This window comes from Gadus chalcogrammus, chromosome 15 (genome assembly GCF_026213295.1).
Source record: "Gadus chalcogrammus isolate NIFS_2021 chromosome 15, NIFS_Gcha_1.0, whole genome shotgun sequence".
NCBI lineage: Eukaryota > Metazoa > Chordata > Actinopteri > Gadiformes > Gadidae > Gadus > Gadus chalcogrammus.
In genome coordinates, this window is record NC_079426.1 from 3,424,095 (window position 1) to 3,445,175 (window position 21,081).

At 43.4% G+C, this 21,081-nt stretch overlaps 2 protein-coding genes and 1 pseudogene across 5 annotated transcripts; 1 reads left to right on the plus strand and 2 right to left on the minus strand.

Moving 5' to 3' along the window:
• Nucleotides 1–252: 252 nt before the first annotated feature.
• Nucleotides 253–5,702, minus strand: LOC130404468 (1-acyl-sn-glycerol-3-phosphate acyltransferase delta-like). Of its 2 annotated transcripts, XM_056609215.1 has the most exons (9): nucleotides 5,452–5,702; nucleotides 3,849–4,030; nucleotides 2,499–2,668; nucleotides 2,200–2,361; nucleotides 1,860–2,013; nucleotides 1,669–1,771; nucleotides 1,436–1,511; nucleotides 1,045–1,243; nucleotides 253–446 (listed from the first exon to the last, which is right to left on the minus strand). In XM_056609215.1, exons 2-9 carry the CDS (start codon nucleotides 4,024–4,026, stop codon nucleotides 364–366), a joined length of 1,125 nt encoding a protein of 374 aa, XP_056465190.1. In that variant the 5' UTR covers nucleotides 4,027–4,030; nucleotides 5,452–5,702; the 3' UTR covers nucleotides 253–363. The 2 variants fall into 2 exon arrangements, with proteins under 2 accessions (XP_056465190.1, XP_056465189.1); XM_056609214.1 differs by lacking the exon at nucleotides 5,452–5,702 and having other exon boundaries at nucleotides 3,849–4,085.
• Nucleotides 5,703–6,474: 772 nt separating this feature from the next.
• On the plus strand, nucleotides 6,475–6,593 carry LOC130405269 (5S ribosomal RNA; annotated as a pseudogene).
• Nucleotides 6,594–12,525: 5,932 nt separating this feature from the next.
• Nucleotides 12,526–19,430, minus strand: LOC130404703 (1-acyl-sn-glycerol-3-phosphate acyltransferase delta-like). 3 transcript variants are annotated; one of them, XM_056609574.1, is made up of 10 exons: nucleotides 19,321–19,404; nucleotides 18,420–18,537; nucleotides 17,956–18,137; nucleotides 15,846–16,015; nucleotides 15,550–15,711; nucleotides 15,282–15,435; nucleotides 15,097–15,199; nucleotides 14,859–14,934; nucleotides 14,440–14,638; nucleotides 12,526–13,311 (listed from the first exon to the last, which is right to left on the minus strand). In XM_056609574.1, exons 3-10 carry the CDS (start codon nucleotides 18,131–18,133, stop codon nucleotides 13,226–13,228), a joined length of 1,128 nt encoding a protein of 375 aa, XP_056465549.1. In that variant the 5' UTR covers nucleotides 18,134–18,137; nucleotides 18,420–18,537; nucleotides 19,321–19,404; the 3' UTR covers nucleotides 12,526–13,225. The 3 variants fall into 3 exon arrangements, with proteins under 3 accessions (XP_056465549.1, XP_056465548.1, XP_056465550.1); XM_056609573.1 differs by lacking the exon at nucleotides 18,420–18,537 and having other exon boundaries at nucleotides 19,321–19,430; XM_056609575.1 differs by lacking the exons at nucleotides 18,420–18,537; nucleotides 19,321–19,404 and adding an exon at nucleotides 19,257–19,291.
• Nucleotides 19,431–21,081: the final 1,651 nt, after the last annotated feature.

Consider the following 21,081-nt stretch of genomic DNA (forward strand, 5'->3'; position numbering starts at 1 on the left):
GGTTATCAAGAGACTAGTTCACTAAGAGAGGAAGGGGGGGGTGGGGTCTCCCCCAGCCCTGCTGCTCAACACACACACACACACACACACACACACACACACACACACACACACACACACACACACACACACACACACACACACACACACACACACACACACACACAAAACTTCTGGTCCTCTGCTGCTCTGTGTTTGCCATGTACAAACAATATTAATAAACATTTTTTTTAAGAAGTAGGTCTGTGTCAATGGTTTATTAAGACTCCAGGGGTAAACACGTTTGTCTTTATTTGTGTACGAAGAACACCTTTCTGCTCGCCCCCACCTTTTCCGTAGTAGTGGGCGGGTTCTTGTTGTTGTTCAGCTGTTGTTCACTTTATTGCCGTAACCTGAGCTCGTGCTGATCTCCGTCTGGCCAATCATCCATCGGAATAGCAGCGAGGCTGAACGGAAAGGAGGAATCATCACAGAATCAGAGTTCCACTACATGTGACTACATATAACACCGGAAGTGGTCGCAACGTCTGTTAATTAGTTTTAATTCTTCAATGAAACAAATAATTGAACCTCAAAATTGTGAATGCAAGCAGTACACTGATATGGGTCAAATCAAAAACTGACGTGTAAGGGTAGAACTGTTTATAAGAGACATACTCCATTACTGCAACTCTTCTTGCTGTATATATAGAATATGTAATGGGCACCCAGATTTTGGATCCTAAGGTAGAATAATACTGTATACATGCAACCTGCTGTGCAATCAACTTTGCCTTGAATGGCGGAGCTGGATCCAATAATGATAAATTTCCATATATATATATATATATATATATAAAATCTATATGTTGATTCCTTTCTCTCTACCAAGAACTGAAAGTGAAGCTTTTCATGCACGGATCACGTGCTGATACAACGGATCTCATTACCATGCCCAACTGTTGCCAAATGGTGTGCTTTAGAACTCTGCACGCTGACGAAATGTGAGGTAAAAGAGTAAGCAGAGGATCCCTCTGGCATTGTGTTTGAACGGAGGACACTGACCTCCATAGCAGAAGGCCAGCGAGGCCAGGATGGTGAGGGTTGAGCCGGAGCTCAGCAGGGAAACCAGGGAAGCTCCGAGGGGGAAAAGCACCAGGCCCGACCAGCACAGCCAGTTGATCAAAGGCCTGAGACGCCTTGGGGCGCTCACGATGGGACCTGGGTAGCGCCCTGTCTGGATGTACTGCTCCTGGAAGCCGTCCTGCAAGGACCCATTCACAAGACGCATGCAAACACACGCACATGCACCCACAGTTTTTTTTAAGACTCCATTTTTTGTACTATTCTTATCTTGTTTGTACCCAAGAAAACCTGATAGTCAAGTCATTGCCGTGAGGTACTGCTGGTCATGTTCAACAGTTGATTTTCTTCAACTGTTTTTCTTCAGCCCTACCTTCTCTTGGTAGAGCTTGTGGAGCCATGCTGCACACTCAGCCTCTCCCTCTGGGATGGACTCTAGGGGGATTCTCCTACAGAGGCAGATACAATGTTCTGGATTTGACCGGAAACCACACAAAACATGACATTGACAGTGCAAACTTCTGGTCATGATCGAATGATAGAAACAAGGCCCGCTAGAATGAAGCCGTTTCCTTCAAAGTATTTTTTGTTTTGCTACGTTCGTACCTGACGTATAGAGCATAGTGATATTTCTTCCCTCTGAGAATTCCTAACAGAGAGGGACTCTCGTTATTCCGGAAGTTCAACGTAAGGTCGTACACGGCCGCCACTGGGGAAGAAGTCAGTCAACTGATCAGTAAGGGGTTGGATCGTCACACCATAATGAGCCCACATTCGATTGACGGGAAAGGCCTAACCTGAGCCCCTGAGGTTTTGAACCGTCACCCAGAATCCTTTGGTTCTTGGCAGCAGGTGATGCTTGAGTTTGGGCAGGCCCTTTTTCTCTGCCACCTCCATGCTGATCTGGTGCTTCTGTGCTGTGAAGCGCGTTCCCTCACAATAGAGCAAGAGCTAGCCACAGGTGGGGAGAAGTGTATATGAATCGCAAAAGGATCATGGAAATTGAAATAATGTTGTCCGCTCACTAACTATCCAACTGAAAATAAACATTCAACTGAACACTAAAAAACACATGAATGTGTCCCTCACACTCCACCGTGATTTAATCTCTATAAGCTCTGCTGGCTGATGTCTTACCCAAAAGTTTTCTGGGTAATCCCGCAGTTTCTGCAGGCTTTGGGGGACTGTGATGCGGTCCTCTTCCCACTTCCTCGTGCAGAACACTAACTCCGTGAAGTACCAGATCCAACCAATCACCGGCACGTACGCCAACTCCTTCTTAACGACAGCTTTTGAACTCTGGGAAAAAGTGAAAATGTATAGTGGATGTCAAAGACGTTGGTGTCCACCCCTGATGGACTAAACCTTTCTGGTTAACATGGTCACATATTGGCTGCATTCTCTGACTGACAGACTTTTTTTTTTCCCGCTCTTACCCCCAGAACACCGAATCTCTCACCGAAGCTCCAGATACACAGGAAGTCTATCTCAAAGCTGTGGTTGAGGACCACTATGCCGTTCTCGTTTCCGAACAAAGTGTACATCTTGGGGTCTGCGTACAGTGTGCACTCAGTCCCGGACCACCAGTCCATGAGAGCCACTGCTTCTGAGAAGAGAAAAGAAAAAGAACACGAATCGAAGAATTTGCTATAGCTCATGAAAATATTCCCAACTTTATTGTACCCATTGATTTATTATTTAGCTGATGCTTTTATCCAAAGCAACTCACAATTGCAAGTGCATTCAATCATGAAGATACAACCCAGACATTGCAAGGAACATGCAAGTACATCAATTTTCTTCATGGGCCAGGATGCATTCTTATCAGATGAGTTTTCAGTCTGGGATGGAAGATAAATCCACCATCTGTTTACGATTTTAACTCACTTGAGTCCCCTCAATATGGCGGAATATCGTCAACAAAACCCCCATGATGCATTCTGATGTACAACCTCTAAACCGGCTCCTGAATGACATTGCCTATCGGCATTTAAAGGTGACATATTATACCAGCAGGTGCGAGTGTGATTAGCCGTTACAAGCCGTTTTGAAAATCTGCCTCTTCTGACATGACAAGTGGGCGTGTCCACCTAGATGTCCCCTGGATAGATCAGCTGACCAGCGTACCCAGTGGACTGTAGCAAACGTTGCTCATCTATCCGTCATACATCTGGGTCAGGGGTCTCAAACTCGCGGCCCGGGGGCCAATTGAGGCCCGCGGGATGAATATTGTGGCCCCCTACTTGACATCAAAGTTTAGTGTTAGTGCCGCGCGTTGTTGTCAAACTCAAATTTTTGCTGAGTGGCTTGCCACGCTTCTTTATCACTTGTGATAGGGTGACCAGATGTCCCGGTTTTGCCGGGACACTCCCAATTTTGAGTTACGTGTCCTGAGTCCCGACAAAAGCCAAAGGACTCTAAAATGTCCCGGTTTCCACCAACCACTATGAAATGTCCCCTGTTGTCTGCGATACATAACCAACGTGATCTAATTATAGCCCGATCATTAACTTAGATTGAGTCAGTTGTGCTACTTTTTTTTGTGGAATACTGGATCTGGCCCAGCCTGACCCAGACTCTACCTCCAGCGGCCCTCAGGTAAGCTGAGTTTGAGACCCCTGATCTAGGTGGACACACCCCCTTGTCAGAAGAGGCCGATTTTGAAAATGGCTTGTAACGGCTAATCACACTCACACCTGGAGGTATAATAGGTCACCTTTAAGGTTGCCTGAGCTCAAAAGCCTATTCTAACCGGACTCAATCGTCACCGACGTCCTTCTACTCACGGCTGATGATGCAGTAGCCCAGCCTGCAGTTGATGCGGCGAGCCAGCGACTTGTTGAGCCACCACACGGGCAGGGTGCACAGCTGTAGCAGGTTGACGAGCAGCCCACTGGCCAGGAACACGTAGCCAATGAGCACGTGGCACAGGACCTGGGACTTCAGGCACTCCCCAAGACCCATCTCTCTGGGGAGCCGGACACAGACACAGCAAGTATACAAGTTGGCAAATAAACGGTGTACATTACTTCACCATTAATTAACATTAGTTAATGCAGTATTAAACATTATTATATTGTGTTAGCATAAGTGTTAGGGCTGTTGTGGGTCAGGGTTAGACTAACCTTATTTAATAAGGCATAAATGAATACATAAGGTAATATCATAAGCACATCATGAGTTAACACCATTACTAAATGGTTACTAGACACGGTAGTTAACTGTTGCTGTTTGTTAATGCTAATTACTGTATTGATTGCACCCTTATTGTGAAGTGTTGCTTCGAGCTATTCAGTTGCATTAGACTCATGACGGATTCTCTGCAAGTTGGAACTATAGGCGGTGCACGAAGGCACACGCGCACACACACACACACACACACACACACACACACACACACACACACACACACACACACACACACACACACACACACACACACACACACGCATACACACACACACACACACACTGTGCCTACTCGAATAGATGAGTCCACTCCTTCCTCTGAGCTGAAAGAGGTCTTTGAGATAGCAGTGGCCTGCTCACTGTACCCACATGACCTTATGGTTGAACAGGCCATTGTACATCCGCTGTGCTGTCCACAGACTCGAACACATGTATAAAGATGTTGGCCATTTGTTTACTGTGTTATAATAACATGGATTGTGGCCTTGCATTGCTTAAGTTACAATTAAATGATACGGTTATTGTATAGAAATAGATAGATGGGTCAAGGCATGTCACCACTTTCTTGTTTTAGGAATTTATATCTATGTGACTAAGAGCTCATGGTCTAAGGTTTATTTCTTGTTTGAATATAGAACTGACTGATATAGAAGACCTAGGCTTTGTTTGCAATGAGAGATGCAAAATTAGCTACAGTCAGTTCAATAGAGAGCTCTAGGCTAGCCTGTTTATATGAGCTAGGCACACATTCAACACTTTCTAAAGTAAACTCGTTTGTCTATTCAAAACACCTGGCATGGGGAATAACGGCCCTGATATTAAGGAAGAAACACTTTCTTCTTCACATTTAGTTTTTTTAACCTTAACTACAATTTCATTATATTAATAATTGTAAACAGACAACCTCAGATAGAATACCTATCCTTTCAAAAATGTTGTCAAATGGGTTATTATGTGTAATTTAAATGGCATGAAGGATGTGTACGTTGGTTTTAAGGTAAAGCTAGAATTACTATATTGAACTAACAAAGCACTGTTTGTGATAGAATAGGACTACACATTGAATAGTAAGCTCTAGAATAAATTGTAATAAAACAGATATTTATCAAAACAGCCTATAAATAACCACACACAACTACGGTTCCCATGACAAAAAACAAAGAAACACACAGCTACAACTTAAAACAAACAACCACTCACCTGCGATTTAGTGTTGATGAAAGGTAATTTTAATCTTCTGTGGTATCGTTGTTTCGGGCTAAGAGTTACTCAGAGAGTGTTACGTGTTCAACGCGTGGTTGATTCAGAGACACAAGGTAAACAAGCTAAAACCCTTGAGGTGTTTCATGAAGCATCACTCGAAGACTGGTAAATATTCTGTTTATATTGGTGATGGGCGGAATGGTTAATAAGCCACGTCCACACAGGTTATAATTTACCCAGGATTTTACATTTACATTTAGGGCATTTAGCAAACGCTTTTATCCAAATAGACTTGCAACCATTCACACACCGACGGCGGAGTCAACCATGAAAAGCCACAGCCAGCTCGTCCGAAGCAGTTAGGGTTAGGTTTATTGCTCCTGGACACCTCAACACTCATCTAGGTGAGGCGGGGGTCGAACTAGAAACCTTCCAGTTACAAGTCAACCCCGAAAGGTAAACCTTTAGCCCGGGAGGAATGGCAAAAAGTGCTTTTGACTTATCTCAAAACCACAAAAGTGAGAGAAGAAGAAACTATTTGGGACTGGTGTTCGCACTTCAAATATGTGGTCCAATGAGGTTCTGATGTTACCTTGAATATAATTTGGTCTAAATAAAATGAATGAATTCACATCAGTTTCCATTTTTCAATTTCAGCAAAGGGTTGTGGCGACTTTATTCCCGTGCCTTCCCCATTGACAGCTCCTGACAACTTTGCCTTCAGGAGGAGTTGAACGACGCCCAAGCACACACTTGTGTGGTAGTAGTTAGCAGGTGGATGGGATGCCTCCTAGAGAGTGTTTCTAGTCCTACTACAACCACCACAGGATGTGTAATGGGAAAATTATATTTTCACATTCTGTGTCTGTAAATGCCATTTGTTGATTTGACTTCATGATGCTGCTCTTGGAGTTACCCCATCTTGGAGGGACGCAGGATGAATTCCCATTTTGGGACTTCTCTTGGAGAGACGTAGGGAGGACTCCCATCTAGGCCTCGGATCAATGTTTGTTTGTTTGATTGTACGGCCTTACCACCATGGACACGCCCAATCTCGTCTGATTTCGGAAGCTAAGCGTGGTCGGGTCTTGTTAGTACCTGGACGGGAGACCGCCTGGGAATACCAGGTGCTGTAAGTGGTGTCGGGTGCCGGCTTATGGGTGGTACTCTTCCCTCTGGCCCCTTCACTCATCAATCCCGATGCCCCAGTGCAGTGACGGGGACACTGTGCTGTGGAAGGTGCCGTCCTTCGGAGGAGACGTAAAACCGAGGTCCTGACTCACTGAGGTCATAAAAGATCCCAGGGCACTTATCGCAAAGAGTAGGGGCTTCCCCGGTGTCCTGGTCCAACCAGGCTCATTCAATCTGGCCCCCTGATCATCCTCCTGTATAATTGGCTGACTCATTAATTCCCTCACTCTCCACCCCAAGCTGGTGTGTGGTGAGCGTTCTGGCGCAGATTGGCTGCCGTGAATCACCCAAGTGGGTGCTACACACTGGTGGTGGTTAGTGAGGTCCCCCCCTTCACTGTAAGCGTCTTCGAGTGTCTAGAAAAGCATTACATAAATTCAATCCATTATTATTATTATTGTTATCATTATTATTATTATTAAGCGGTTCACATTGAACTAGAAATCTTACAATTCCTGGAGAAATTGTACATTACTTGCTTTTGTGTGCTTGTATACCTAGGTGTGTTTGAGTATTTGTATGTTTATTGACCGATGTCTTGTGAACACACGTGTACGCATGTTAATGTGTATACGTGTACATACGTGTGTGGACGTATGTTTAGGTAGGCCTAAGTGTTTATTTTGAGTATGCATGCACATTCCAAACTAAGGTTCTGTCATGTCTGTTCTACATACAAAACAACCATAGTATTTTTCAGGAGTCCACGAATCTTCAGGCAACAGATGTGACAGCTGTGACTGCTCTCTCTCTCCTTCGTCTGCTGGGTCCCCTGTGTTTGCCTACCTGCTACAGGTAGCCAGTGGGCGGGGCTGAGAGGCTTGTCAGCTGATGAGGTGCACCTGTGCAGGTCTGCCACGCAGGCTTTAGCCAGTCTCTCTCTCTTTCCACTGAGGCAGGTGGGCTTGGGTTCTGTTTAGGGTGGTTCCTTAAGGTTTTGGACCTTTGGATTGGTTCCATGTTTTGTTTTATGTTAACACTATTCAACATCCCCACAGCACACTTTCCACTGCCCATATACATAGGCTAGTCGAAATAATTGTGTGTTTGGTCAGTAGTTTAGTTGGTTGGTCACATATGTTGGTTTGCTGTTCAGGTTTGGTTTGTTGCATTTTGTTTGGGTATTTCCAACATGGTAAAGATGGTTTGTTGTTCCCAGTATTTGTTTTGTCTGTCTGGGTAAGTTTCCTCCGTTCTGGCTCGGTCGGTCCTTGTTATTTTGGTACTGGTTTTCTGTCCAAACCATATAATCGCACATTTTCTAATCTTCCATACGCTACACTAATCCCTTTACAGATTTCATGATACTTACTTTATTCTAATAAATAACTTTATCCCTTATGATGTGTGGATCCCGATCTTTGCTCTGACCCGAGCCTCGTCTTAATGCAGCCAAGGAGATGGAAGAGCGTTATGAATAATTATTAGATGATTGTGTTGCACAATGAAAGACAGTAAAGATTCAATATGAATGGCAAAATAAGGATGGGTTTTATTTGAACAATGAAATATGTGTTGGGCAAATTAGAGAGAGGCTGAGATTATAGATTTCATATTCAAAAGGCGAAGGGGTGAAAAAATGTAAGAAATATATTTAAGAAATATAGGCCTACTCAAAGCCCAAATCATTGATATCATACCCTACACAATAATAAAGAGATTTTAATTTGAATGGTAACAATTCCGTTAAATCCTCGTCCTCGTTTTGAATGTCTCACTCATGGCCTCACTCATGGTGTGTTCTTTCTGATTAGCTCTTAATTGAGATCACCTGTCACGCACCCCTTTATAAAGGTGAACACAGTGGGTTTGGTTTACTTTTCGCATCGGCCTGTGTCAATCGAGGTTGTGTTTAGTGAGGGTTGAAAGTTTTCGATCTAGATTGCAGATCACTATTGTCACTTTAAACAAACTGAAAGGATGCGTTGTTGCGTGTTTGTTTTTGTGGGCATTTGACTGAACAGCCCAGACAAATATTGCTACCAACATGGCACTTCGAAACAGACCACCGCAGTGAGTAAAAGTTATTTTCCTTTATTAATTGTTGACGTTTTTGGGCTGTCTCCTCAGACACAAGCCATCAGTATCCCTGCTCTTTGCAGCTTGACATGCATGTCGCCGCTGTTTGTTAACCTAGCTTTGCTGATTTGTATCTTGTGATGTGTGTGTGTTTTTCTTAACAGGTGTTCGATGACTGACAAGATCTATGGGGGGGCCCCCTTTGGGCCCCCCCATACCAACTTAGTCTTCAAAGGAATCTAGTGCCATGGGACTCCAGTGTCTTCAAAACATCCTCGGAATACATGTGCATGAATGGTCCACCGAAGGGTTGATCTGGAAGCCACCACGGTCCACGCAGTAATCTGCTGCGTGAGCTGTAGTGTCTTCCAGAGCCATCTTTCGGTCTTGGTCAGGATTTGTTACAGTTGTCCTTCAATGTAGCAGGCTACGGGTTTCTGAAGAAGCCTGCTTTACGTAGCATTGGAGTACAAATATTGTGCAAAATGCTCATGTAATTGCACTAGCACTAGTAACCTGTAGATTAGCTTAGTTTAACGTCATTCCGTGCTGTCTCTGTCAAATGTGTGGCTTACTTTAAGTCCACAAGGCCCTCTGGTAAACCATGTTGGAACACCCCTGGACAAGGTGATTTGTCACTGGGTGTGTGCTAAAGTTTTGTTCCATTTTTCACTAGTTGGTTAAGGTTTGGTAGAATTGTTTGGATGCTAGCGACGTGTTGGCGTATGTACAAGAGCCTACCGTGGCCAGGCCACAGTTGCGACGGCCACGGCCAGATGGCCTAGTGTGAGTGCAACCTTGATTGCATTTGTATACTGTTTACCATTGGATGTTTATGCAATTTGGCTTAATTCATCCGCAGTAAAGCTGCATTTGACTATTCCAGGGTCGTTTTGTACAGGCTTTCAATTCACCATGTTGACTAGTTTGTGGGAAGTTTTTTTTTTTTTTTTTACCCTTGCTTACAATCCAACGGTTGTGACCACTTATGCAACTGGGCTGTGAACCTTGCAATTCTATTTGCATATTTGTCCATTTCTATCGCCATCACTAACACTAGCTTCAGCATTTCCTTGTAGGCCATTAGCTGACTTGTGTATTGGAGCGATGATTTGGGTATTTTAAGATGCTTGAAAACCTAAAATAAAGCAAAATGCGTGTCTGGTGTGCAAGAGCCAATTTGTTGGCTTGCAGTAGTCGAGGAGTTGCCGTAGGTCATAACCATCTGGAGGTTGTGGCAATGGAGGCTTGTGGTAGATCTGCCATCCAAGAAAGGTCAATTCTTCTGAAGCATAGTTTAGTAAATTGAATCTATTCATATAGAACTATAAAATCCAAGACTTCAGCCAGTAACTTGGATCGCAATATGTGGAAAGTATTAGTCTTCATTTGTAACAACAGAATAATTAACATGACTAACTGGGTTTCTTCCATTTTCTAACTAGGGACTTGACTGGTGAGTCTACTGGATTAATCAGTAGCGGTACTTTGCCCAACAGATTTGATGGCATGACTACAGGGTGACAAAGACAATTATTCCCTGCCTATCAAAAGAGACTTCTAAAACATATCTGCTAGAACAGTTCCTATACTTTTTGTATAATTTGGTCATGCTGCAAATTTACTTTTTGTAGTTGCTCCATATTTAGTTTGACAGCCTCACCTGCTAGAAAAGTCTAATTCAAATCGGCTAAATATAATGAACTAAATTAATAGCCATGAAATGTTGTCACTCATACTAATGGCAAATACCCTCTTTCAGTTGGTGGTTCAACACTGATGTCTCTCTAGGCTTGAGGGAGAGCTCACAAGTAAATTACACGAATGTCCTGGAGCAATTGGGAATACACTTTTATTTAGTCTACCTGACCAGGGACGTCTTTGAACTATAGGTCACCTAACCCAAACTTTTCACTCTTGTTAGGTTGTCCTTTTCTGTTGTTTTAACCCGAAAGGGCTGAAATATCTACATTTCAGGTATTCTGTTTGGATAATGTGCAAAACTTGTGGCTTCACTAATAAAAAAAATTAACAAATGTATTTTTCTTAATGTGGTTAAACTATTTAAAGATTTGTATGCAAAATATTTCTGCTCAATTTGTATTCAATGGAACTCTGAATTTTTTTAATTTGATAAAACACAACTATGGGTTAAAGGTATTTACTTTGGGCATCTTTTGATATTTTTAGAATCTAGCTCCATTGCCGTTAGAAATGGTGTCTCCCAGTACTGTAAAATGCTTCCACAAGTTTAAAAAAGAATGGGCAGAAAAGGAACTGCCAACTAAATCTATTTAACATGGGTAGAAAGTTACCATGGAAGCTCTTGGCTACTGGTTCCCAACACAGCTCCACTGTTAGCCTGTGACCTTGCGTTTAACTTTTGGTGACTTTCACAAAAGAGAAATGAACTGGTTAATACAATAAACAAGACATTTCATGACATTTCATTAAATCCATATGCTTGCAACTTTTCAATAATGCATATCAACGAAACAATGAAATGAATAGTTCAAGCAATTTGAGCGTGTGTGGAGATACACTTAGTAGGGCATCTGAAGGATGCGTTACCTGCAGCATTCTAGCCCCCTAGGCTATGTGTTGTGACTTATCTACTGGGCAGGCGTGGACTCAGTTATGTGCTCTGATTGGCTAAGCATGGTGCTGAACTCCCGCCCCCCTGGATACCCGTATGTGTATTTATGTTGTCCCTTGCGGCTATGTGTTGACATTGCAACTTTATTTGTGGCTATGTGCGGGAATTACACTTGTTCTTGTGGCCTTGAGCGTCTGGGTCTCTCGAACATCTTGACTCCTCGTATCTCTAGAATTGATACATGATGAATGGCCTCCTTTATGAACTGGACGCCTCGATAGGCTCCGGATCCCTCCTTAGCACGGGAAAGAAGCCTCTTTTAATTGACAAGGGCATATGTGGCCTTGGTATGAATGTGTGAATGACGTTACAGTTCCTAGGTTTTTGAAACATCCGAGGCTTATGGTGCGTTTTATTTATCCATCCGTCTCTGAGGTCCGAGGACGTTGCCTAGCAACACGCATGAACACGCCCCTTTTCCTCGGACGGCGAACTTGCTTGCTCGGTTGAACTCAGAGGAGACCGAGCAAGGATCCGAGACCGAATTCAAGATGGCTGCGCCCGGTGTGACTTGTAAGTATGAACTGTTTGTATTTGGACCGCTTTGGTGGTTTAAATGGCAATTTCAAATACTCGTATTACTGCAATACCTTACTGCGTCCGTATCTCTGCCCATGGCCTTTACTTATTTTGGAGGGCCTGGTACTCTGCCAATGCTACCGTGAAAACAGCTTTCAGGATGGCGTCCATGTTTTTTGTGGGCGTGACGTCACATCCGAGGTCCGAGTCGGTTCGCAGAGAATACTAAAACGCACCATTAGCCCAGAGGGAAAGGGAAAATGGCAAAAAAAAGAAAATGCTTTATCGCGCATGCACATTTTTCATAATACTTTACCTAAATACACAAAATACGCAGTTTATTATAGCTCTAAATAGCTACCTGACTGCTGTGCTGCTTATCCCCAGACATCTAAAGTCCCATTCAAGATATTTCAGAGTAAAATTAATACAAGTTAGACAGACCTTACCTATATATATAATATATATGTGTTTTAAACCATTTATTCTCTTGCTATTTTTCTATTTTGAGATGCCCCTGGAATCCCCATGTTTGTTTCTAGTGTAGGAATGCAAGCAAAAAAGCTTTTTTTTTACAAAAGATCCGGGGCTTTAGCCCCAATAAAACCTAGTGACGCCACTGGCCTCACCCAGCCCCAGACTCCAGTCAGTCTGACTCGGGCCAGGTGTGGCTGCTTATACCAGCCATCACACACAAACCCCCACAGTATTTGTACGTTTGAATTTATTTTATTTTATTTTATTTGAAAGGGACCATGTGCAATTAAAAACATAAATTATTAATTGTTAATACATTCCACCAGAGTTAGCCTAAGGCAAATTTGCATCTGCAGTAAGTGTGTATGTATTTTTGCATATTTGTACGGATGTTTGTTTCTGTATGTATGTATACGTCACTCACTCACTCACTCACTCACTCACTCACTCACTCACTCACTCACTCACTCACTCACTCACTCACTCACTCACTCACTCACTCACTCACTCACTCACTCACTCACTCACTCACTCACTCTCTCACTCACTCAACTTTTGGTCCTCGGCTGCTCTCAGTGTATGAACAATAAAAATAAATAACATAAAATGTGAGAAGGATTTTGTCTGTGTGAATGGTATAGTAAGACTCATAGTGTTTCTCGTTCTTTATTTTTGTGAACAAAAAAACCCTTGACCCCAGCTGGGCTCATACCTTTCCTGCTCATTTCTTATTCTTGTTCACCAAAGCAAACCCAACGGCCCGAGAACTATCCAGGGTAAATCTTTCGCTGGTTCCACGTGCTGGGAAGCTTGCAGGAATAGGTCTGCCCAGCAGGTCTGCCTGTCTGCTCGCCCCACCATGTCCGTAGTAGTGGGCGGATTCTTGTTGTTCGTTTTGGACATGGTTTTTCAGCTGCTGCTGTTCACCTTATTGCCGTAACCTGAGCTCCTGCTGATCTCCGTCTGGCCAATCATCCATCGGAATAGCAGCGAGGCTAAACGGAAAGGAGAAATCATCACAGAGTTGAACAATGTGTGACTGGGAGAACACAGGAAGTGGTCATGACGTCTTTGGTACATGGGCTACCTATAGATGGGACGGTTTGGGCATTTCAGTAGGAAACCTTAATGTATAGAAATTATTTTGAAAAGGTATCCTCCGTTAGATGCCTGGTAATGGCAAAATTAGCCGGACCGAAAATATAATTGAACCTCAAAACGGTGAGAGTACAAGCAGGATAGCAATGTATTGAGCATGCAATATAAGAAAAATAAAAGGAAAGAGGAAAGAATATCCTTGTGCAATAGAATTATTTTGATGGGGTCGAGACAACTTAATGGTTGAAGTGTTGCGAAAGGAATAGATAAGGAAAGCCAAGTTAAACAATCAGGGGAACTGGGTTTTCCTTGATGGATATGGGAGGCAAGTTGAAAGGATGAGGGAAACTGGGTAGAAGGTTTGCCACCAATACGTGCTAAACCGAGCTTTACCTTGAAGACTTTGAGCTAACGAAAACCACAGGAGTTAGTTGACGTTGAAGCGACATATGGGCATTGTTTAATGGAGCTTAAGCTTGGAGCTTATGGGAGGAATCACAGAGCGTGACAATAAAGTAGGTGTGCCAAAACTGGAAAAGCAGGTGTTCTGAATACCAGCTTGACTTTTGAGTTACTTTCGTAAAGACTGAAATAAAAGTCAGTTCATTAGGCAGTTTACTGATCTGATCTCTTTTCTTGTTTAAGTGTTGTACTTTCCACAGCACTATTAGCATAACCACCACTAAAAAAAACGTTTCATTTGATTTAATTTTTTATTTGACTAATTTGACACCAAACATACGGAGATTCCACCTACTGGGTATGGACCTCTAGTTAAGATCATGTTAATTCCTTTCTCTCCTACCAAAACTGAAGCTTTTCATAAACAGATCACGTGCTGTTACGAAAGATCGCATCACCATGACTGCATGCCTAATGGTTGCCAAATAATAATGCGGTGTGAAATCACATTTGTGTGGTGAAATCAGCAGGCTGACGAAATGCTAAGAAAATGACAAAGTAGTCTAATGGACGGGCATGGCATATGATCCCTCTGGCATGGGGTTTGAACGGAGGACACTGACCTCCATAGCAGAAGGCCAGCGAGGCCAGGATGGTGAGGGTTGAGCCGGAGCTCAGCAGGGAAACCAGGAAAGCTCCGAGGGGGAAAAGCACCAGGGCCGACCAGCACAGCCAGTTGATCAAAGGCCCGAGACGCCTTGGGGCGCTCACGATGGGACCTGGGTAGCGCCCCGTCTGGATATACTGCTCCTGGAAGCCGTCCTGCAAGGACCCATTCACAAGACGCATGCAAACATTAGATAACCAATAGTATTTTAGTTTGTACCCAAGGAAACCTGAAAGTCAAGTCATTGCCATGAGTGACTGATGCTCATTGTTATACAAACGACAACAGTTGATTGACTTCCTCATGACAATCTACGTGAACTCACACATTCAAAGAGTACAAGGAAGACGGGTGAACACTGATCCCCAGCCCTACCTTCTCTTGGTAGAGCTTGTGGAGCCATGCTGCACACTCAGCCTCTCCCTCTGGGATGGACTCTAGGGGGATTCTCCTGAAGAGGCAGATACAATGTTCTGGATTCGACCGGAAACTACACAAAACATGACATTTACAGTGCAATGGTCTCACAGAGAGAAAACTGCTGGTCGGAATCAAAAGAAAGAAACGGGACTCACTGTCCTTAATTTTTGTTTGTGTTTTGCTACGTTTGTACCTGACATATAGATCGGCATAATATTTCTTCCCGCTGAGTATTCCTGACAGAGAGGGACTCTCGTTATTCCTGAAGTTCAATGTGGAGTCGTACACGGCCGCCACTGGGGAAGAAGAAAGGGTTGGATTGGATCGTCTCACCATAACGACCCAATTCCTAATGTTTTTTTAATTGAAATGCCTCACCTGTGCCCCTGAGGTTTTGAATCGTTACCCAGAATCCTTTGGTTCTTGGCAGAAGGTGATGTTTGAGTTTAGGCAGGCCCTTTTTCTCTGCCACCTCCATGCTGATCTGGTGCTTCTTTGCTGTGAAGCGTGTTCCCTCGCAAAAGAGCAAGAACTAGCCACAGGAGGGGAGAATTTGATATTGATCGCCAAAGGATTTTGGAAATTGAAATAATGTCCACCAGTCTCTTACTATCCCACTGAGGTTTTTTAATGGCTGATGTCTTACCCAAAAGTTTTCTGGGTAATCCCGCAGTTTCTGCAGGCTCTGAGACACTGTGATGCGGTCCTCTTCCCATTTCCTCTTGCAGAACACGATCTCCAGGAAGTACCACATCCAGCCAATCACTGGCACATACGCCAACTCTTTCTTAACTAAAACTTTGGCGCTCTGGAAAAAGTGATAATTGATAGTGGATGTCAAAGATGTTGGCATCCACCCCTGATGGACTAAATCTTTCTGGTTAACATGTTCACATATTGGCTGCATTTTTTGAACAACTTCTATTAGTTTTCCTCTCTTACCCCCAGAACACCGAATCTGTCACAGAAGCTCCATCCACACATGAAGTCTATCTCAAATTGATGGTTGAGGACCACTATGCCGTTCTCGTTTCCGTACAAAGGGTACATCTTGGGGTCTGTGTACAGTGTGCACTCAGTCCCAGACCACCAATCCAAGATTGCCACCGATTCTGAGAATAGAAAAGAATAATAAGTAAACAGACTTTATTGTCATTACACATGACAATAAAGTTACATCCCGTACCAGTTACATCCCGTCCAAGAAACATAAAAAGATAGTGTGGGGAGACAGGACGGAGAGACTGTCGGGGCGCATGCGCTCCCTCATTATTAGATAAGAAAAGGAAAACGAGAGGGAAAACGAGGGGGAAAAAAAGGTAATTCCCAAACTAGGCTGCTCTAAGGGGGGCACAGTGTAGGGATTAGGAAACCTCAGCACATAAGCAACATATTAAAAACATCAGAAAACACATGTGGGAGGGGGGGAAGGGAGGGGAGGTGTCCCAGCTCAGACACCGGGGTGAGGACGCAGCCAGCGGGCGCGTCGCATCACTCGCGGCATACTGTACTGTGACGAGGGAAGGAGAGGGGGAGGGAGTCCAGAAGGCGTTGAGTCCAGGGGGTGTGTGTGTTATATGTGGAGTGGAGAGCCTTCCAAGATATCAGCCTTCCAAGGCCGATGTGGGGGAGCCGAATAAAGAAAGAATTGCTTTGTGTCAGGCCAAATCTGCAATTTTCGCCTGCCTTAAGTCTCTCTGGTACTTTCTGCAATATTCCAAATTCCAAATTGCCGAATTAGCCGAATTTCGGTGGCCCCTTTAAGCCCGGTCCAACATCTCCAGAATGGTATCCATCTTGCGAATAAGTCCAAGAATTCCGTCCAGCTTGCGATTAAGTTCGCATATCACTTGAGTCGGAGTGTTGGTAGCCCGGCACAATCCCTCAATGACGGGCAGCTTCTCAATAGCCAAACATGCTGCCATCGCCTTCCTAATTTTGCGATAGAAGAGGAGCCCGCAAACTCCAAACAGCAGGAATCCTGTTATCATAATCCCAATTATGTAGACGTCTTCAACATCCTCGACGGAAAGTATGGCGAGACACAAAGGCCTCCACTCTTTCCAGGATTCCATCATGTATCCCGCTGCAAATGTTCCGTCAGGGCAGGCGGGCTCCCCTTTGCCCAGTTTTCTCGTCAAGACAATTTGATCAATAGCGTTGAGAGACCAGCCAATCAGATCCATGATTTAGGTTTCAGATAGAAATGCAGAGAGAGGCTCTGACAGATTTAGAAAGAAAGAGACAGCACAAGACAAAGAGCAGAGGCAGGAGAGATAAGGGACGGGAGGGAGCAGAGGGAGCAGAAAGCAGAGAGTGAAGCGACCAACTTCGTTGGAGAGCAGCAGTAAAAGACGTATGTTGGGTATGAAAGAATCAGCTATTTCCTGTTTATCATGTTTATTGTACCCACTGATTTTCTTGTGTGTGTGTGTGTGTTTTTGAATTACATTAACTAGTATTTAGCTGATGGTTTTATCCAAAGCGACTTGCAATTACAAGAACATTCAACCGTGAACAAGCAACCAAGATATTGCAAGATTCGAGATCATACATTTCCTCAAATCAGCTTCTACGCAGACAGTGCTACATAGAAACAAGAGATATAGATCTCTATGGGCCAAGATGCAGTCATGAGTTTTCAGTCTGTGACGGAAGATAAATCCAGGTTTGTTTAAGATTGTACAGTACTATAATTAGGGCATTTAGCGACGGTTTTATCCATGCATGGCGACAGCCAGCTCGTCAGGAGCAGTTAGGGTTAAGTGTCTTGCTCAGGGACACATCAACACTCAGCTAGGAGGAGCTGGGGATCGAACTAGCAACCTTTTGGTTACAAGACAAGTGCTTTACCTCCTGAGCTAAGCCGACCCTCCCTCATAACTCTTTTGAGTCCTGGAATTATCGCCAAGAAAAACTCCCAGGATGCATTCTGATGTACAACCCCGGTACCTGCTCATGAATGAAATTGCGTATCTGTATTTCCGGTTGCTATAAATACGAAAAGCCCATTCTTAAGGGTCTCGAGTGTCACCGACGTCCTTCTACTCACGGCTGCTGATGCAGTAGCCCAGCCTGCAGTTGATGCGGCGAGCCAGTGACTTGTTGAGCCACCACACGGGCAGGGTGCACAGTTGTAGCAGGTTGATGAGCAGACCACTGGCCAGGAACACGTAGCTAATGAGCACTTGGCACAGGACCTGGGACTTCAGGCACTCCCCAAGACCCATCTCTCTGGGAAGCCGGACACAGACACAGCAGGTATACAAGTTGGTAACACTTTACAATTGGCGTACATTTTTAACTCACCATTAATTAACATTAGTTAATGCAGTAATAAGCATTGTTGTAGAGCAATAGCATAGGGGTTAGTGTAAGGGTTAGTGGGTTAGGGTTTATACTAAACCTTCCTAAATAACGTGACTCATGGTTGAACTGTTGAACTGAAGACAGACACACACACACACATGCGCGCGCACATAAACACACATACATGCGTGCGCACACTGTGCCTACACAGTATAGATGAGTCCACTCCTTCCTCTGAGCTGAAAGAGGTCTTTGACATAGCGGTGGCCTGCTCACTGTCCCCACATGACCTTATGGTTGAACAGGCCATTGTACATCCGCTGTGCTGTCCACAGACACAAACACATGTATGTAGATGTTTGCCAACCGTTTTGGAATAGTTCTGTTTTAGTAAACCGATTCTTAGTCACACACTCTATGAATTCTACTTCATAGACAGGGTAATAATAACATGGATAATGGCCTAAATAACTTAAGTAAAGGATCTTTAAAAAAGGATAAATAAATAAAGGCACAGCTATATATGTATCTAAGAGCGCATGGTCAAAGTGTATATTTTGTTTTAATATAAAACTGACTGATATAGTAGGCTACTTTTAGGCTTTTTAGAATTTGCATTTAGTATAATAAGCCTGCTGTCAGTTGTAGAGCTCGAAAAATATATGAGGCAAACTTTAATCACGGGGGAAAAAAGGAAACTCCTGGCAATAAATAACACACAGCATTGGAATTCAAAAATAACCTGGCCTGATATTCAGGAAGAACGACTTTCTTCTTTATACTTTAATGGTTTAACATTGAACTACATTTCCTTCCTTTTTCATTGTACACATAAACCCCAGAGAATATGTTTGTATAATGGGTTATGGTAAATTACACGCCCCAAAGGAATTACGTTTGTTTTAGGCTAAGTTAGAATATCACACGGATAAAGAGCTTTGAGTGATAGAATCAGAATATACATTACATATTTGGCTATAAAAACAACGAAAACAAACCCCCAAAAAGATGCATATATAAGCCTGTTAATTTAAAAACACATACCATGGTTCGAGCGATTGAAAAAAGTAAAGACGCAAGGCTCAACCTAAAACAGACAACAACTCACCTGCGCTTTTGTGATCGTTCAATCTCAGCAGAGGGTTCGCCACTTTCTTCCCGTACATTCCCGAGTGACAGCCTGACAACTTCCCCTTCAGAAGGAGTCGCACCCGCCCAGCCAGACGCGCGCACGCACGCACGCACACACACACACACACACACACACACACACACACACACACACACACACACACACACACACACACACACACACACACACACACACACACACACACACACACACACACACACACACACACACACACACACACACACACACACACACGTCCTTCTACCACCACTGGACGCGAGGATGAAGGCGGAGATCCTACAGTTGGAAAATGATGAACTTTGTCCATGTAATAGGACTTGTACACCCTCACTAATTGGAGAAATTAAATTTCATATTAGTAGTTTACTTTATTAACAACATTGTGTTACATGTAAGCCTAATTGCATATTTATATTTGGCACAGACGCTCCACCATATTAATTTGACAATATCGCTCCCTTGTGGACATTTCCATGCATATTTATTTAGGACACACACGCACACGCACACGCACACGCACACGCACACGCACACGCACACGCACACACACACACACACACACACACACACACACACACACACACAAAAACTTCTGGTCCTCTGCTTAAAAAACATTTTTTTAAGAATCTGGTCTGTGTGGCTGGTTTATGAAGACTCCTGGGTAAACGTATTTGCTAGTTTCTTCATTATTTGTGTACAACAAAAAACTTTGAGTTTGGAGATTAATTCGGTCAAATTATTTTGAAAAGATTTTTAACTCTCACCTTTAATATCTCATGGAACATTTTACCCGCTGACCCAAAATGTCCACTAAGCGGGAGTGTTTAATCAAATACCACCGTCTCTATTACCATGGACAACATGATCAAAATTGAATTCCAATGTTTGTCTATTTTGAATTAATTTATCAAATGATTCTTCTTTAGTTACATGGTTATAACATTATATTAGATTTCGACAAGATTAGATTCCGACAATTCATAACATACTACCTGTTTACAGATTTTCTTTCTCATTAGCGGCTTTAAAACGAATAGAAATGGAAAATACTAGCGTCAAGTTCTTTCCCCACTTTAACCATGTCTTAACACTAGAGGGAGCTAAACGTCGTATTATACACGTAGCTCTCTGGTGAGAAGTCTGCTGGAGGTACTTGAGGTTAAGGTAAGGCAACTGGTGACTGGTTATAGGCCTACCTTTCCTCCAAAGTCAAAGTTAATTCAACACAAAAAAAACTAATCCTTTCGAAAACGTTGAGATGACTGTCTTTCTATCTCCTACAGATGAGTCTCTTACTCCTACAGACATTAGTTGAACACACACACACACACACACACACACACACACACACACACACACACACACACACACACACACACACACACACACACACACACACACACACACACACACACACACTGCAACATAACATGTGCTACTTATTTCAGTATCTACAGGCCCCTATAGCAAGAGGCCAAAGACAACACTGTTTCTTTCATTTTCAGAGAACAGCACAATGTAGGATGCTTACCCAAAAAGCCATTTTCCGTTGTGGTCTCCAGCTCCTTTCAATGCATTCTTTTTGAAGTAATTTGGATACTTTGAAGGAGCAGACACTTTTATCCAATGTGACTTATGTAGTAAATTATGGAAACACATCATCAAGGAACAGATACGATTAATACTATGCTGCCTCTTCATTTTGCTTTAACATAA

Coding starts and splice junctions, on each gene's coding strand:
- LOC130404468 (XM_056609215.1), bottom strand. CDS start 4,026: ATGGGTCTTGGGGAGTGCCTGAAGTCCCAGGTCCTGTGCCACGTGCTC. Junction 2,362..2,498: donor AGAGATTCGGTGTTCTGGGG/GTAAGAGCGGGA, acceptor ACTTTTTCCCAG/AGTTCAAAAGCTGTCGTTAA. Junction 1,244..1,435: donor ACAAGCTCTACCAAGAGAAG/GTAGGGCTGAAG, acceptor GGGTCCTTGCAG/GACGGCTTCCAGGAGCAGTA.
- LOC130404703 (XM_056609573.1), bottom strand. CDS start 18,133: ATGGGTCTTGGGGAGTGCCTGAAGTCCCAGGTCCTGTGCCAAGTGCTC. Junction 16,016..17,955: donor GGGCTACTGCATCAGCAGCC/GTGAGTAGAAGG, acceptor TTCTATTCTCAG/AATCGGTGGCAATCTTGGAT. Junction 15,712..15,845: donor ACAGATTCGGTGTTCTGGGG/GTAAGAGAGGAA, acceptor CACTTTTTCCAG/AGCGCCAAAGTTTTAGTTAA.